General features: G+C 47.5%; 1 protein-coding gene across 1 annotated transcript in view; it reads left to right on the top strand.

Annotated features, from left to right (window-relative positions):
* The window catches only part of RASGRP1 (RAS guanyl releasing protein 1), a 306,300-nt gene extending 289,366 nt beyond the window's left edge, over positions 1-16,934 (top strand). The window contains exons 14-17 of the mRNA XM_086937025.1: positions 1,336-1,372; positions 3,368-3,520; positions 14,372-14,682; positions 15,541-16,934. Of these exons, the coding sequence (XP_086793151.1) occupies positions 1,336-1,372; positions 3,368-3,520; positions 14,372-14,682; positions 15,541-15,675 (636 nt within the window). The 3' untranslated portion in view covers positions 15,676-16,934. The remainder of the gene's footprint in view (positions 1-1,335; positions 1,373-3,367; positions 3,521-14,371; positions 14,683-15,540) is intronic.
* Positions 16,935-17,415: the final 481 nt, after the last annotated feature.

Raw genomic sequence — 17,415 nt, 5'->3', positions numbered from 1 at the left:
TTGTGCCTTTATTCATACCATTTCCATCAATGGTACTCCGCTGGTAATCATTGTTGCCTCACACGTCCTCTGCCTTCAATATTTACGCTTTTACATGTGTTTTGTCTGCATTGATGCCCCAGCACTAGTGCTGTTCTGCGTAACGAAAGTTGTAGGGGCCCCCCTGCAAGGTGCATGGAGGGGCCCGCTACGGATTAAATCCGGAGCTCTCTGGCGTGAGTACAGTGCTGAGGGGCCCCTGCAGCCCCTGGGCCCCCCCCCCCCCGCACTGCGGGGGATGCAGGGGCCTGTGTTACGCCTCTGCAGTACAGTGCCTGTAATCATGCTGTTCAGAAAGGATGGCAAGCCTGTAATCAAAGAGTCAAAACAGGTCTGACACCAGTTATCAATCCAAAGTATGCCACTGAAACTTATTATCAACAATAGTTGGACTAAGTGTCCCCTGCTCATACTAGCTCTCTGGATACATGGATGCATTCCACTTTACAACTACCTTTAATTACAAGTGCTTTCACTCTGACTATCCGCACTCTATGCCTGCCCTCCGGCTGTCACGCAGGGAAGGCACTTTATATGTCAGGAAACTGGGGCCCAAATTTATTAATAATGTTTGCCAGGGTTGCTTCTCAAAAGCGATGCAAACCCAGAGCAAAATGTTGTGGTGGGATTGACTTTTCAACACACATCATGATTGTGTAAGAAAGTTTACTAAAGTGTAACGTGTTAAATGGGCGTCCCATTGCAACCACTCAGTGGGTGTAATGCAAATCTCTATCCACTAACACTTGTAGAAGGGGGTTGTGCCAAAAACTGTAATTGCCTCGAGGCAGGTGCAATAGTGGAGCATGTTTTATAACTCCCCACATTTTTCCAACTTTGCATGCATGATGCACTGTACAACACACATAAAATGTGGGAAAAATATTAAAGTATAGTTTTTGCACTGGAAGTGTGTGCTTCCAGTACAAAAAAACATAAGCTTCACAGAATGGCCATGTGCTCTGGTGCATGACAACTTAAAGTGTGCCAACAAAAGAAAAGAGGGGAAAATGTGCCATACCTTAGTAGATATAGTGCTGTTCTGTTCTCTCCCTTCCATGCAACACAGCACTGAATAGCATCAAAAGTTGGTAAATCTGCCCCCAAGTTTTCATTGTGTTATAAATGTATATACTGCCTAAAAGCAGTCTTGTAAATTCACCTCAAACATCGGCTAAAATAAATGGAACCTGCAGAGCTGCTACTATATGTGAAGCTCTTGTAAATACTTATGAGGCCAATAACTGCTACTGCGAAATATTTCCTAACGCAAATGTATGTTTTTATGTTTTTCAGCTCTGGGGTGTTATTAAACAAGGATACCGGTGCAGAGGTACGTTCATGCAGTAACATTTGTAGCTAGCAACTTGGCTGCGGGCACTGTTGAGTCTGTGTGTAGTAAGCCAATAGTGAGCTGTTCATCCCTGCCAAGAAGAATTCAAGATTTAGAATGTGGTGGAAGAGGACAGACACTATGTCAGTCTAGTGTAAGAACCCTAGGAGCAGCGTGTTGAGCTAGCGTATCTCCACCAGGATCTCCAAGCGAATTGAGCGTATCCCCTAGGAGTGCAAGGCTAATCTAGCACGCCCTGCTCAGAGCATTCAGCAAATTGAGTGCATCTCCCAGGAATTCCAGGATAATCTTTGGCAGTCACCTCGGAGTGCCATGCTAATGGAATGTACTCTGGTACAAGCTGGTCTAGTGAACCCCTTTCAGAGTAACAGACTAATATTGCTTATTACCTAAGTGCTGTAGAAAGCCAAACTACATGCTTTGTACTGTAGCTCAAAGTAGTGCATCCTTCGATGGACAACAGGCTAAACAGCGTGTTGAACTGGTGCATTGCCCTAGCAGCAGCGTCAATCTTGGGCATTCACCTAGGAGCAGCAGGCTAATCTGGTGTATTGGTTAGGAAAACTAGACTAAGCTCGAGGCCTGTCTAGCGTATTGCTCATGGACCAGGATTTTCCACCCACTTATCTCTTCCCGGTGCCAATACACCTTTGGGTATAGGGCACTTTAGCAATAGAGCATTGAATCAATCAGCAGTGTAGTGTATCTCCTTAGAAGGAGCAACTGTACCCCAATCAGAACTCCAGGCTAATCTAGTGCACACCCCACAGAGCTATGGTATAACCCTATAAGCTAGAATTACCCCTAGAGGCAATGATTTACCCATAGGAGCGATTGTATACATGCCAACACTTGGAAACAGAACAGGAGATACAATAAAACTAGAGGATTTTATTTCCCCTTTAACTCACTTGAGAAATTTGTAGTCATCCATTTAAATAGAGCGTGTTGGCATAAATGTAGTAAGCCGAAATGTATTTGAAATTTTAAGGATAAAAAAACTATTTTAAAAAGGCACAAGTTGTTAAATGTTACTGCGGTGTTGCTTTTTTATTATAAGGATACTAGTATAAAGAATGTCCACTCTTTTTGTCTCATTTCACGTATCGAATTTAAAATAAGTTCTGCTCTTGAGCCATGGAGCCAGTGGCAGGAACACGTAGTAAACCGCGTCAAAGGGCCCTGTTTACTTTCAGTTGTTTTTACTCCTTGATTTCACCTCGAACTCAACAGTAGCGAATGTATTTGTCCTCGATCATACAATTTAATCAAGTACAAAAGTCTGAATTAGAACCTCACTGAAGTAAACAAAAAAATGAGGGAAGGAATGCTTCAATTCATCTTAGTCACCAGTAATTACTCGCGGCCGCATCCCACTCTTTTGTCTTTTTGCCCACAAAGCCACCTCAGACTAAAGCCGCCATATATACATCAGCCTTGATGATGCTCCAATAATGCAGCCTGAACTACCAAGCTCTCTCTGAACCAGAACACAAGCAACCTAAGACCAGTTTCACCCTAGGTGGGTCTCTTCAGTCGGGCACAGCAAGGGCCGGACTGGGAACCAAAACTGGCCCTGGCAAAGAGCTCGCCCCATACACCCCCCACCCCCCACCACCCTGGGAGCCGCCAAGCTGTTTTCCAGGGCCGATGTGCCGATTTTGCAGGGCCCTGTAACAAAAATGGACCCCAGGGCCCAAAATCGCCCCCCACCCTAGCAGCCCACCAGGGAAACGCCCGGTGCCCGCTACGGCCAGTCCGGCCCTGGCACAGCTTGGTTCCAGTAGCAAAGTGAGCACAAGATGCATGTTTGGGTACACTCATCTCACTTAGGGCATGAAACTGTAGAAAGCAAAAAAGTGATGTGTGGGATTAGAGCCTCTGTCCACTGGTACCAAAGTTAAGGGTCATAGCTGCTACTGTAGGACCTCTCCACACCAAACTGACAATGCCCTTATCTTTACCTTTCCACAGACTGCGGCATGAACTGTCACAAGCAGTGCAAGGAGCTGGTGGTGTTCGAGTGCAAGAAACAGTGCAACGGCTCCACAACGCCGGAGAACAGTCCCAACTCAGGCATCACAGCGGCGGTGCTCTGCCCGGCGGGCATGAAAGGGCTCATGAATGGTGAGTGCCAGACAGAGGGCATAAGAATGGTAAACAACACTGCATTGCTCAGGGATTTGGCGGAACCCAACATGATGAAATACAACACAATGAGCAACCCAATATACCCTTGAGGGTTTGGGCAAAGAGATAAAAGGGTAGATATACCTTCAAGGGATTTTGATTCTAAATTTTAGATATTTTTAGTGAGTTAAATCCAAGACCCACTTAAATGACAGTCTGTAAATTATAATTTTTTTACATACACCCGTGTTCTCTTTGTTCTTTATGTCTGGATCTCATAGTGTGACCATATTAAATTGATCTATCTAACAAAAGTTATAGAATTCATTTAGAGACCTTCATTTAAGTGGGTCTTGGATTTAAATCACTAAAAATATCTAAAATTTAGAATCAAAATTCCTTGAAGGTATTTCTACCCTTTTACCAACATGATGAAAGCAGCATTAACTGTTTATAAGTCAAGCATTTTTTTACAGTGTTTTATTTAGTTTGTCTTTTGTTAAACAGCAGTGTTGTAGAAAAGGTGTAAAGGACGAAAAGGTAAAAAGATATAGAGATGCGGTCTGTGCAAGTGCCCCAGGCCACTTCACACTTAGGCCCAGATTCTCAAAGGTTTAGAGCCTGGTTAGCGATAATTTATTTACACTAACCCGACGCTAAACCAGTTTTATGATTCACATACCAACGCAAATAATGGTTTGTGCGGAAAAGTAACACAAAGCAGCGCAAAATGCTGCTTTGCATTAATTTGCATTAAGGCGGGGTTACATGAGTGTTCCCATGCAACCACCCATGCTTTTGGGTTTAAACCTTTTTATTGGTTTTAGAACTCAGAACAACAGCTGCCCCCTACATCCATAGGCCATTGGGGAATAATAACAGTTTTATTAATCTGAGAAAAGAGTAACAGTGGGGCTGAGACATATAACAGAAGAAGGAAAGAGGGGGGAAAAAAAAGGGGGGGGCTCGACAGCCCAGGAGGGGAGACACCGCTTAAGGTGTAGCCCTGCTACAGTTGTAATTCCCTGGAACCTGGTGTAGTGACTAACTCCTCCGCGCGAGCCGCCTGTGTGTGGTGGAGCACGCGTAGGTACACTGGGCACGTCAATTCCACAAGCTCGCTCGCTAGGAATCTAATGGTTGAGCCCCATGTTTTATCAAAGCGTGGTAGCGTCCTTTGACTCCCGCCGTCAGCTTTTCCATTCACACAAGACCCCACAGTTTATGCAGCCAGTCTTAGTGGGTCGCAATCGTGGTTGTGCCCCGTCTAGATAAAAGAATCTGCTTAGCTGCTGCCAGGGCCAAGGCGATAGCTCTACCCTGACAGGATCATAAAGGAAAGGTTAGAGCGTTGGGCAAGCCCAGTATTGTGTAGCTTGGAAATCTGGTTAATTCTGTCTAATAAATGCTGTCTTTATCTGTAAGGATAGCTGACCAGAATTGCTGGATTTGTGGACAACCCTATAGCCGATGCGTTAGACCCTCTTGTCCACACTGCCTCCAGCACTGTGTGTCCCCGCCCACTATCTACTTTGCAACTCTCACTGGAGTATAATACCAATAATGGTCAATTTTAAGGCTCATCTCCTTGCCGGCGGTACTGCCGGTGGACACTCTTGCTCTGTGTATTATGTCTTGCCAGTCCTTGACAGAGAATTCCCTTTCACATTCATTCTCCCACCTACACTGTGCCGGTGATTTGTTTTGACAGTGAGGGGCGGTAAGAAAGCTATAAATATCTGAGAGCAGTCTTTTATCCGAATGGCGTTTGACAAACCATTTCTCGAATGCTGTCAGCGAGCGGCTAGCATGTGGGCGTATGTTGGGCTGTCTGACCCAATGTCTCAAAGCTATGTATTGCCAATGGGCGACAAGGGTAGACCATATCCTGTGTGCAGCACCTTCAAGTCCATCACTCCCTTCTCGTCAAAGAGATCTCCCATCCTTTTGCAATTGGCTTCCTGCCACTTAATGTAACCGTACGCAGTTGCCACCGGGGGGAATACAGGGTGGCATATAAAAGGGTTCAAGGGAGACTGGCGTGGAGAGGAGTCATTTTTCTTGCACCTTGTCCCATGCTCCCATTGTTGCCCTCATTATGGGTGAGATATAAACTCCAATGGGTCTACATTTATTTGGTAGCCATGGCGCTTTCCACATGTGGATCCCAGCAACCAAGCGGTCAATAAAGCACCAATGCTTCTCTGATGCTGTTCTGTACCATTCTAATATGTACCGGAGCTGGGCCGCTTGATAATATTTTTTTAAGTGAGGGATACCGAGCCCGCCATCCTTTTGCTTAAGGTATGTCTGGCTGTATGCCATGCGTGCTTTCTACCCCCTCCCATAAAAAGTCGTGGATAAGCTGTGGTAGTGTAGATAAGGCTGAGGTGGGGGGCTGTAAAGGGAGTGTCTGCATGACATATAAGATCCGGGGAGTAATTTCATTTTGACAGCGGCTATTCTACCAAGCCAGGACAGTGTATGCGCTTTCCATTTCGAGAGTTCCTACCTCATCGTAGCAATGAGGGCAGCTTAGTTTTCTTGTGCTGTGCGCTCATGTGTAGGGAAGATCCTTATGCCCAAGTATGTCACCCGATTGGCAGTCCATTCAAAGGGAACAATTCTGACATTCTTAGCCAGTCTGCCCTTCGGATGGTTAAGCTGAGGGTTTGTGTTTTCTTTAACTTAACTTTAAAACATGAAACCTGGCCAAAGGCCGACATGTCTTGTAGAAAGAGAGGCAGAGAGGTGAGTGGTTGCGTCGGAATCAGTAGCACATCCTCTGCGTTAAGTGATAATTTGTGTTCCCTGTAACCCATGTTGTACCCAGTGATGCCAGTGTGTTTTGACGGGCAGGCTTGGCAAATGGCTCCATATAGAGAGCAAACAATAAGGATGACAAGGAGCACCCCTGTCTAGTCCCCTGGGAGATCTTGAAGGGGCGAGATGAGGTTTGGTTTACCCTAACTCTGGCCTCCGAGAGAGCGTAGTTGCAGTTAAACCAGCGTGGAAACCATTCCCCAAGCCCAAATCTAGTAAGTACAGCCTTTAGGTAGGGCCAGTGAACCCTGTAAAACACTTTTTCCATGTCTACCGACAGGACTATGGTCGGCACCTTTGTACGCTGTGTTTTATCGAAAATGTGGCAGAGTCTCTTAGTGCCATCGCTACAGCTTCTCTCAGGAATGAACAATCCGGATCTATTAGGCTCTGCATATGAGGTGCTAAGCGCGCCACCAGCACACTGGTAACACTTTTTAGATCAACATTTAGCAGAGAGATGGGCCTGTATGATACTCATCTCTTTGGGTCTTTACCGGGTTTCGGTAGGACTATGATAGATGCCAATTGCATGGATGGTGTGACCCGCCTGGAGTCGCTAAACGAGTTGTAAAGGCGAGAAAGGAGGAGGGCGAGAGCCAGTGCTAATAATTTATAACATTTTGGGGGAAAACCATTGTCTCCCAAAGCCCTACCCATAGGTAGATTCCGTGTGGCCTGAAGTATTTTTCGGGGCTATTGTTGACGTCCATCTTCGCCGCCTCAGATGCTGGGATATGGGTTACTGGGGCCCCTGCAACATAACCTGCCACTGCCAGCTCATTCAGCGTTTCTACTGATTAGAGCGGGAATAGAAGCATTCAAATTTGCCTGCTATGTGATTGTCTGCCCATACATTTTATTTATTTTAAAGTTTTATAGAGCGCGAACCAGACCCGTCAGGGTATCGGAGCGCTTTACAGGTTTGAGGGTGGTATACAAAGCGTTAGGAAGGGAGGTAACAATTGGGTAAGATGGGGGATACATTATACAAGAAAAAGCACGCAGTCGAAGATCCCGGCTACAAGAAGGATAAAAAGTTACCAATAGGTAGAAACTTATAAAAGAAGGCCTGCAGTCTCAACTCTTGGGAGGGATGCCCAGAAGTGCAGTATCACCTTTCACCCCTTGGCCCTCAATCTCCACAAGCCGGCGCCGTTCCACCTGTGTGCGTAGTTTGTGGGCAAGTAGTTTTCCTGCCTTATTTCATCCTTCATTATATGTCTGCTTAGTGTGCAGCAGTGTAAATTCCGCTCTGTCTATATCTAATGCTTTCAGTTGCTTGCACGCCACTGTAAGCTGTCACCTGGCTTTGATGGCGCGAGTACGTTGGTGGGCCTCTTCTAATTCTTTAACTGTGCTTTCCAATTTGTCCCAACTGGCCTTCCTTTCCCTATTTAGCCTAGCTGCGATAGCCAAGAATTGCCCTTAAGAAGGACTGCATTTAATGTGTCCCATAGTAGTGCGCTTGACGTACATCCGTTGTCGTTATTTCACGGAAGTCCTGAATGGACTTCTGGATCTGCTCCACGTTGGGCTCATGTGTGAGGAGCCTGTGATTCAATCACCACCCCCCTCTGAGAAGCCAGTCCGCCTGCAACGTCAGTGAAGGCATAGCAGTGGAATGGTCCGACAATGCGGCGCTCCTATCTCCACTGCCACTGTGGCATGGGCCATGCGGGGGAGGTCAGGAAAAGGTCTAATCACGCATAAGTATGGTGCACTGCAGAGTAAAAAGTCTATTCTCTAGCGGATGGGTTGCGCAAGCCGGTCTCCTCCGCAAGCCAACTCTGCATGGTGTTTGAGAGTGCCCCAGTTCCGCCTACCCTAAGTGCCGATTACTAAATCTTTATCTGGGGAGGTCAGGATCTCACCCAGGGCATTCCTGATAAAGGTCTACTGTGAGCCATTTGGGCAATATATGGAGGCCAGAGTGTAAGTGTGGCTCCCAACCACGTTGCAAGTAGAATGGTCACTCCCGCCCGGAGTAGAGGAGAAATCTTGTCAGTCAAACCATCTTGATCTTGATCTAAGGCGCTGCCAAACTGAAAGTATTAGGTGCGTTTCTTGCAGAAGACACACATCACATTTACTGTCCCTGAGAAATGTGAGCAGGGCCAATCGGTTTGCAGGTGCCTTAAGGCCTCAAACACTGAGGCTTAATATCTTAAGAGTGTGTGCGTGAGTGATCATCATATGTGTAGCGAGCCTGTGTATAGAGCGTTTGACGTTCCCAACCTAGTAAACCCAAGTGAGCGGCCAATGGGATACCTGGTAGGAAAAGAAGTGGGGTTGTCAAGCAAACAGAAAAGGAATAGCCTGTCGGGCCTGATGCAAAGCAAGGTCCCTTGAAGGTGTAGTGGAAATAGAATGGGAGGCCTCCCGCATATCCCAGTGAGGAAGTGATCCCCAGGCACCGATCCCTCTGTGGAGCCTCTCCCACCCGCAGAGCTGTAAGCTAATAAGAAAGAGAAGTAAACACTGGTGGGCGATCGCCCCTCCTTATCCTCTGGAGTACACGGTAAAAGGCCTGTGCTATGGTCTGCTAACTTATCCCCCAGGGGTGTGGCTATTATTCTCCCAATAGGGTGGATTAAACAAGGATAGAAGTTCCAGTTAAGAGAAACAATAACAAATAGACAACTTATAACAGTATGCTCCTGTAACAGGGAGAGAGTATCTCCAAGTAAGGTGGGTCCCTGATTCTTGCATTCAGCCCTCCACATGTTTCAAGCTTAAGGTTAAAAGAGGAGACGCAGGGCGAGGGTCACCCAGCTGAAAGCCTTCAGCCTCCCTGCTGGAGCAGTGATGAGAAAACCCGTAGGCTAGCTCTCGCACTGGTCTATGATCCTCCCGTGTCTGACCCTTCTTCACGTTGCTGGAGGTGCCGAAGGAGTGCATCTCTTACTTTGGTGGTTTCAGATTCTGTGGGTTTCGCCATGAGTTCCTTCCCGAGCCCAGAGCTGGCGCAGTGATCTGCTCCCAGCTCGCTCCCTTTTTTTTAGGTCTCGCATGGCGTTAGTAGCGTGCATGCGCTGCTCTCGTCATGCGAGGGCTTCTTGGAATCAATACGGTTCCAGAAGTTGTGTCGCTGCTCCACCTGCATTTGTGATTCGTGCATGTCGTTTTGCGTCCTGGATTATGCAGAACACAGTGTAATGATTGCACTGGAGGCAATGATTACACTGAGGGATGCCACCCTGTCCGCTTTTGGCCCCGCCCACCGGGATTGGATCTTTTACTTCTGGAGGGACACAGACTCCTTCAATTACTCGGTAAGCACTATTTTGCATACAAGAACTCAATGCAAAAGAAACCCGACCTGGTAAGTGGCTGTTCTTTTAAGTGGTTAAAAATTGCGGCTCATCTATATATGCCAACTCAGGTTATTCTTTTTCATTTTCATTATAAAAAATAGTCCTATTTAAGGGTTTCCAGTCAATAACACACGATATAGATGACATGGGAGTAATAAAAAAACAATACTTAGAACACGTTTGCTAAATGTGTCCTGAGCATAGCTTTAAAATCAACACACCACCCAAGTAAAAAGTTACATAGTTTGAGTTTTTTCAAAAGCAAATAAATGCATTTCTTTCTTCAAAAATTTGACATTGAAACATAAGCTAAATTACATTTTTTAAGCCGGTTTTGCTTAACTTCTTCCAACAAAACACGTTCGCGTCAAATTATTATGGGCTCGTAGTATGGCAGGCCTCTGCATAATTTAGCTTTTGTTTAAGCAGGGGAAATGGACAGGAGTGGCTTGAAAACTAGCTGCCTAACCTTTGCTCCAGCCCCTGACATTTGAACTTTATTTTAATAATCCTGTATGTCAATGCACACTGGTTATTGATGAAAGGCAGCGCGCCGAATTTCAGATGCGTTACCCATCCATTCCACGGAAGGAATCTTGAAAGGTTACAGTCAGATCTCAGTGTGTCCTCAGAACACGTCTGCATTTCTGGCGGGGACCGTCGGACTTTTTATCATGCCAGGGCGATAAATTTTAGGGGGTTCCGGTAACTTTGAGCCTCGTCTCTGTGATAAAGTATGGGGGCTCCCAATCAGGGATTCACCTCTGTGATTTACTGCAATGGCCAGAGTCCAGCAGTCTTCTTCGGACCCCACTCCCGTACAGAGCCTATAGTGCCCCCGACGGGTGGACTGTGGCCCCTGGGTAAGTGCTCTCCCAGTTGGTCCCGGCATCAACGAGATTGCTGCTGCTGCCCGGGCCTTCACAAGACTAGTGGTTCTTTCCTCTGCCCAGCTTGCTCCCCCACACTAGGCCTTACCTACAAGCTCAGGGGGCTCTGACAGTCACCAGAAGCATTGCGCATCCGCAACCCCACAGTGCCCGGTGTCTCTCCTAGGCCTCGCTTTCTCTGATGAAGAGCCACCGCTCCTTCCCTGCAGAGGGCCCAGGGGCACCACCTCTGCTCTGGCTTCCTCCCAGGTTAATTAAAGCCAGAAAGGGAAATCCCTGGAAACCACAATATATCCTAGTTCACACCCATCATTCGTTCTTTCATACCAGTATATCATAGAATCTTAGGTTAAGTTTCAAATATATTTGCCAACTAAAATATAACGTTTACAGTATTCTTTATTAAAAATACAAATTTTTTAATAAAGAATACTGTAAACGTTATATTTTAGTTGGCAAATATATTTGAAACTTAACCTAAGATTCTATGATATACTGGTATGAAAGAACGAAAGATGGGTGTGAACTAGGATATATTGTGGTTTCCAGGGATTTCCCTTTCTGGCTTTATTTGTTGTGAGTACCCTGTTCCCTGGAACAAGTGGGGTCTTCTCTCTTTCATTGAATTCCTCCCAGGTTTGACCGCTCACCTCTACTGTCCTGAGTCGGCCTCCATGCGATTAGCAGGTCCGGACTGCTCCTGCGTCGTCCCTGATTGCAGCGACCGCGGTCCTCCGTGCCCTTGCTCCCTCGGTGTTCCAGAGGCCGCATACCACCGCCGCTGGCCACACCACTCCTGTAGGTCACTCTACATCTCCAGTCGCCCTTCTCCCTGAGGCGTGGTACGGGGGTCGGGACCTGGCGATCACTCCTCCTGGGCCTCTGATGCGAACTGCTTGCTGTGCTTCTGTCTGGCCCAGAGCCCCCGGGCTCCGCTAAGGTAGGCTGCATCGCATATGCTTTCCCATGGCTGCTGGTGCCATAGTCACTGCTCGTGGTGAGTTTGCCTCATGGGCTCCTGAGGCAGCCTGTGTGCTGCTTGCCAGTTGCAGACCGGCTCCCGTACTCCTTGGGTTCCGCTAGTCGCTGCGTGGGCGAGCCACCGCATCCCCGTACCTTCCCTGTGGGTGCCACTCACACCGCCTGCGGGTCTACCGCCAGTCGAGGTCCACTATGCTGCTCTGGGTTCGGCCTGCAGTCCTCCATCTTGGCAATCTGCTGTCTGCCCCAGTAGTCCGCCCACCTCGTAGGAGCTGGCACAACAGTTGTTGTTACACCGGTTGGGGCTGTATTGTTGCAAGTAAAGGGCCTCGCACAGCAGAGCTCCGGAGTCGAGCAGTCACTCCGAAGCCATTCTGGCCACCCCCCCCATGCTTTTGGACACTAAACTCGCTTCACTAACATCAGTGGAAAGGGTTTAGCACCCAAAAATTAATGCTGCTGGAAAGCAGGCGTTAAACGGAGAAATGTTTAAATTTTCCCGTGCCTTTCCTACTTTGCATGTGTGATGCATTGTGCAGCACACCTACAAAGTAGGAAGTGCTTTTGGACATGTATAGGTATAGTATTTTGTACAGGAAGAGTTCCTTCCTGTACAAAACCTATGCTAGACTCAGGCATGCACCCTAGCGCCTTCGCTCTACGCTGTACGCCTGGCCCACGGTAGCTGAAATCAGCACCGGCGCTAGGGAGAGGAGAGGGGAGGAGAGTGCCATTTCTCTGTGAATATGGCACTCTCCTGCTCTCTCTCCGTCACGCAACGTACCGCAGCCTCTTATGAGGCTGTGCTGCATTGCAGGGCAGTGTTCAGAATCTGGGCCTTAAGACCATCTGTCCATTTCTACAACTACTCAACCTTCCTCTCCATGTCTCAGGCTGCTCTAGCTCTCTGCCCATGTTCCCACAGATCCTCTGCCAGGCCATAAGTCTCTAGCTCCAGAATCTGCTTGTTCATTTGCTCCCATCTCCTTACTCCATCGATGTGCACCCTGCTCCTCGTGTATCCATAAGTTTCTCAAGTTCCTCATACTTGTCCAAGGGCCACCAGCCCCTGTTGTATTTAAGTTTCTCAAGCTCTTCTGACAGTCAGTTCATAGCCTCAGTTCCTACATAATTTATCCATGTTGACTCAGCTAATCATGTCTTCTGTCCCCCTGCTTCGAGCTTCTCAAAGCAACTGCCCATGGGCCTGTACATCATCAAAAGGTCTGGCCACGTGCCCCTGCCCTAAATGGCTTCATGCTATATTTCAATGCATATCCTGCTCTATGTGGACGAAAATACACAGAAGGCCACCAAATGCAAAGAATCCAGGTTGCACCCACCATCTCCTGCTGTATGTCTGTGTCCGGAGATCTACACATTATCTACCAATGTGACCCAAGCATCTTCTGCTGTAAGGCCTTGTGTCCGGTGGTCTACACGTTGTCTATCAATATAACCCAAGCGTCTTCTGCTGGAAGTCCATGTGTCCGGAGCTGAGACCTAAGCATCTCCTGCTGTATGTCCATGTGCCCGAAGGTCTATCCGTTGTCTGTCAATGCAACCCCGGTATCTGCTGCTGTGTGTCCATATTTCCAGACGTCTATAATTTGTCTACCACAGTGACACAAGCACCTATTGCTGCAAATCCGTATGTCCACAGGTTGACACACTAGGTCCAGCTGCTATATGACCATATGTCCGGAGGTGAGAACACAGTCTGCCAACATAACCCAAGCATCTCCTGCTGTATGTATGTGAGTCCCGAGGTCCTTGCAGGGTCTCTCAATGAGACCAAGTGTTTCCTACTGGTCTCCACACTGTCTGCTAATGATATCCAAGGTTTTCCTGCTGTATGTCCATGTTTCCCAAGATTTCAGTAGGCTTTTACTGTCTTCGGTTATGCCCAAAGCTCCACACATGCCTCTCCAAGTGTCCCACATCACTCCCATCGTCTGCCTGGCTTTGTGTGCAAGCTCAGTACAAAGCCTGTGTTTGTGTCTCTAGCCTGTCTAGGCAGATTAGAATGTACATTATGTACACTGTGGTGGGACCCATTCTGTATTTTCAACAAAAGACTAAAGGCCATATGTATCAAGCAAATTAGCATTCGCAAAGGCCGAAATTGACACATTTTGGCAGCAAAATAAGGAATCGCAAAATTTGCTATTCCTTATTTTGCGATTGCACTTAAGGAATCGCAAATTGTGCGATTCCTTAAATGCAATGTATCAACGGAAAATAAATGCAAAAATGCCCATAAGGATTCGCAAATTACCACCAATTTCTAGTTGGTGGTAAGTTGCGAATTCTTTTAATAAAGCAATTTATTTAAAATCCAAAGGTGCCATATGACGCTCATACATGCCCTTAGGGCATGTATGGGCGCCATATGCCAACAAATGTCATTTTCAGGGGTGCAGCAGGGTGTTCTTGTGACACCCCTGCACCCTTGAAAATATTCCTAAATTGCGATTAGCAAATTGCTAATTGCAAATTTCCCCTTCATTCCTATGGGCCTCCTGGCCCATAGAAATGAATGAGAAATTTGCGATTAGCAATTTGCTAATCGCAATTTAGGAATCTTAAGGAATCGCTAAAAAGAAGCGATTTCCTTCATACATACCATTTTGCGATTTCTAAATAGCGATTCCTTAAAAATCGCTATTTAGGAATCGCAAATGGTTATGATGATACATATGGCCCTAACTAATGTTGCAGACTGAAGTAGCACATATGCCTAGAGGTATCTCAATTCACAATGTTTACTAGAAAATAGACATAACTTTACCCTGTATGAGCTGCTTGTCAAGCCTTGCTTTGTTTACATTACACAGGACCCGAGGAGGGATCCTTCACATTCCCCGGTGGGGACAGAGCAGGTGCCAGTGAACCCGCAGAAGAGTGTCAAGACGGGACAATCGTGTTGGTGGGCAGCTCCTCGCCAAAGGTCACCCTGACGATAAACCTTGCAAACCTCGACAAATGCACACAGACTGAACATGGCTTAGCCGGCTGCCATACTCCAGTCAGGCACTACGTACTTCACCACAGAAGGGCGTACGCCAAATGGGACAACAAGAACTCCACTCGCAATGCAAGGAACCAAGATGGTGCCTCATCACCAGCGCATCAGGAAGAGGACCAGGTACCCTCAACTCAAACTATTTTGGCCACCTCTGGAGAAATGTGTGTTTGCATGGGAATGGGCATTACATGTTTTCCATCTGTCTATGGGTATCCCAAGTCTCCATGAACCCCAGGGAACCATCTAGGGCACGAGGCTGACCACAAACTCCCTAGAGTAGATTAAAAAAAAGCTCTATTCTATGGAAACAAACATAAATATACATAATGATGTATTCTTGCAAACAAGTAGTAAGTCACATATACATGCTGGTCCGACTGATGAGGAAATAGAGAGTATTTCTGAGAAGTGAGTGACTCTGGAAGTCTGTAGGGCTCAGGAGGACCCATCACGTCAGGCACTGAAAGACATATGATCAACTCTGCTCATCCTTAGCAGCCTTTCAGAGATCATGGGAGGCGAGAGCTAGGCCCACTGACCATTATTCTGCTTCTGTATGTAGCTTGCAAACTGCATCACTTGCAAACCTATACATTGGCCATATCAGCGGACTTGCTCTAGCATCCAGCACATAGGATAACCCCTACCGGGGCCCTGAGCAGCTCCCATATTTGAGGCTATTTAAAGGTGTTTTCGACTCCGCCTTACTCCCTCTTGACATCAAAACTCAGAAAGACCATACCTGGGCCAAGACAAGCCACAATCCTGCTAAATTCAGCGTAGCCTGTGCTCCTGTTTCCTTTAGCATCCTTGTACACCGTCATCGAGATCGGTCCATCGTGCTGGTCCACCAATCAAAAAGCCAGCGTTCCATACCCACGCACCACCTTACAACCTTCACCACTCCATATGCAGCTTAAAATCTCCTACCACATTTTCAATGAATGCTAACCCTAAGTGTGATGTCCTTCCTCCTAGGAACAGGAGACTCTCCGGGCGCAGAATGAAGTCTTGAAGCTCCAGCTGCAGGAAGCACAGAGGAGAATTGAGACCCTCGAGATAGAGCTGAGAAACCAAGCATTGGAGAGTGTGGACCACACCGGTGGCTCCTAGCCTGGGAGCTGGAAGGAACAGAACCTTTAATGAAGCAGAACCTGGGTGTTAAATGCACGGTCACCAGGACACACGCTGCTGTATCTAAGCTACCCTCATGGAGGCACGGCTTCTGGCCACTGCGTGCATTTATGGTGTTGTGTCCTCCGGGCACTTTTAATATCCGCCAGCCTGTGGTTTGCCAAAATAGCCATGTTCAGTGGTTCACCGGTCTACAGGGAAGGATAAAACAGACATAGAAAATCTGTAAATCCCTGAAAAGGTGGGAAATGGCAGTGGACAGTGTGGGATCTGCCGAGATGTACAATCAGGTCATTAGGGGCAGTCAAGAGGCAATAATTGACATTGGACTATCCATCGGCCAGGGACAGTGCCTGAGCAATAAACTACAGTGGAATATTCCATGAAGGTGAAACGATTGTGCAATTAATGGTGAACGCAACAGCTGCAATGCAATGGACAGTGGTGCAGTTCACGCGCAATGGACGTTACTCATGGAATCATGGATGCCATTGGCCTGCCAATTGGCTCTGGTGCACAAGATGCAGTCAGTGTTATCAATGGAACAGCAGCCGTGCAAAGGCTCACAAAGAGGTGACAGCCTGGTGCAACTAGTGTTAGTAATGGAGCAGATACCGTGCATTATATCATAACAGCTCTGCTCTAGTGCAATGAGTGTTGTGAAAGGGTAACAATAGTGCAATAGATATTGGGAAGGGGTAGTTCTGGCCACAACAGAGCAGATGTGGTGCAACAGGTATGGTCAATGGAAGAAATTTGGTGCGATGTGTACACCGGTGCAATGTGTGTTATCATTGTTACACACACGCCAGTGCAATGGCTTGTATGAATATAATACCCTGGGTGCAACCATTGTTATTAATGGCGAAACTATGGTACACGGTGCATATTGAGGAGTGGCACACTAGTACGACAGATGATTCGTAAGGCGTTGTGCGTGTGCAATAGGTGTAATCTTGGGGTAGTACTGCTTGTGCAAGGGTTGATCTAAAGTAAGAATACTGGTGCAGTACATTTTATGAAGTAATACTGTTGGCGTAAAGGCTGTGTAACGGGGTAGCGTGGTGCAATGGGTGTTGGACTAGAACAAATCTTTTTGATGGTGTTTTTAAAAAAATAGTGCCACTGTTGCAGGTGCTATGGGGCAGTGGCGGTGCGTCCATTGGGGGCGTTGGGGCGTTGCCCCACTAGCCTGGACGACCGCCGACTGGACTGTATAATAAAACGTTATTTCCAGCAAACCAAATTCCATTTCAATTAAAAATCGGAGCGCCGAGCGCACCAAGGCCACGGGAGAAGCCCGACAGGATCGGGCATCCATAAGGAAGTGGGCCGGCCCGTGGGGGGGGTGGGGCTGCGCAGAGTGACAGGCAGGCAGCACACAGGGAAGGCAGAGGGTGACTCACTAACGTACTGCGAGTGCCGTGCGCATGCAAAAGGCCGGAGTTGTCGAGATTTCGACTGGCCCACGCATGCGCACACTTCAGACCTCCCACCCCCACCCCCCCTCTCTATCACTATAGATAGGCATGGACCCGGGACCCCGGGTCTCAAAATGGGCAGATTTCAGTCTGCACTTTAGCCAATCCTGGCGCAGTGGCGCTGCTAACTCTGCGCCAGGATTGGCTGGACTGTTGTGGGACTGAGTGAGTCCGTCGTCGTCGTGACTGCCTGCGCGTGTGTGTGGACTCACTCGGACCTCCTGCTGCCTGGACGGGC

Source organism: Lissotriton vulgaris, chromosome 9 (genome assembly GCF_964263255.1).
Source record: "Lissotriton vulgaris chromosome 9, aLisVul1.2, whole genome shotgun sequence".
Classification (NCBI taxonomy): domain Eukaryota; kingdom Metazoa; phylum Chordata; class Amphibia; order Caudata; family Salamandridae; genus Lissotriton; species Lissotriton vulgaris.
The sequence above is the reverse complement of the archived record's forward strand: the minus strand, read 5'-3'. Positions and strand labels throughout refer to the sequence as shown.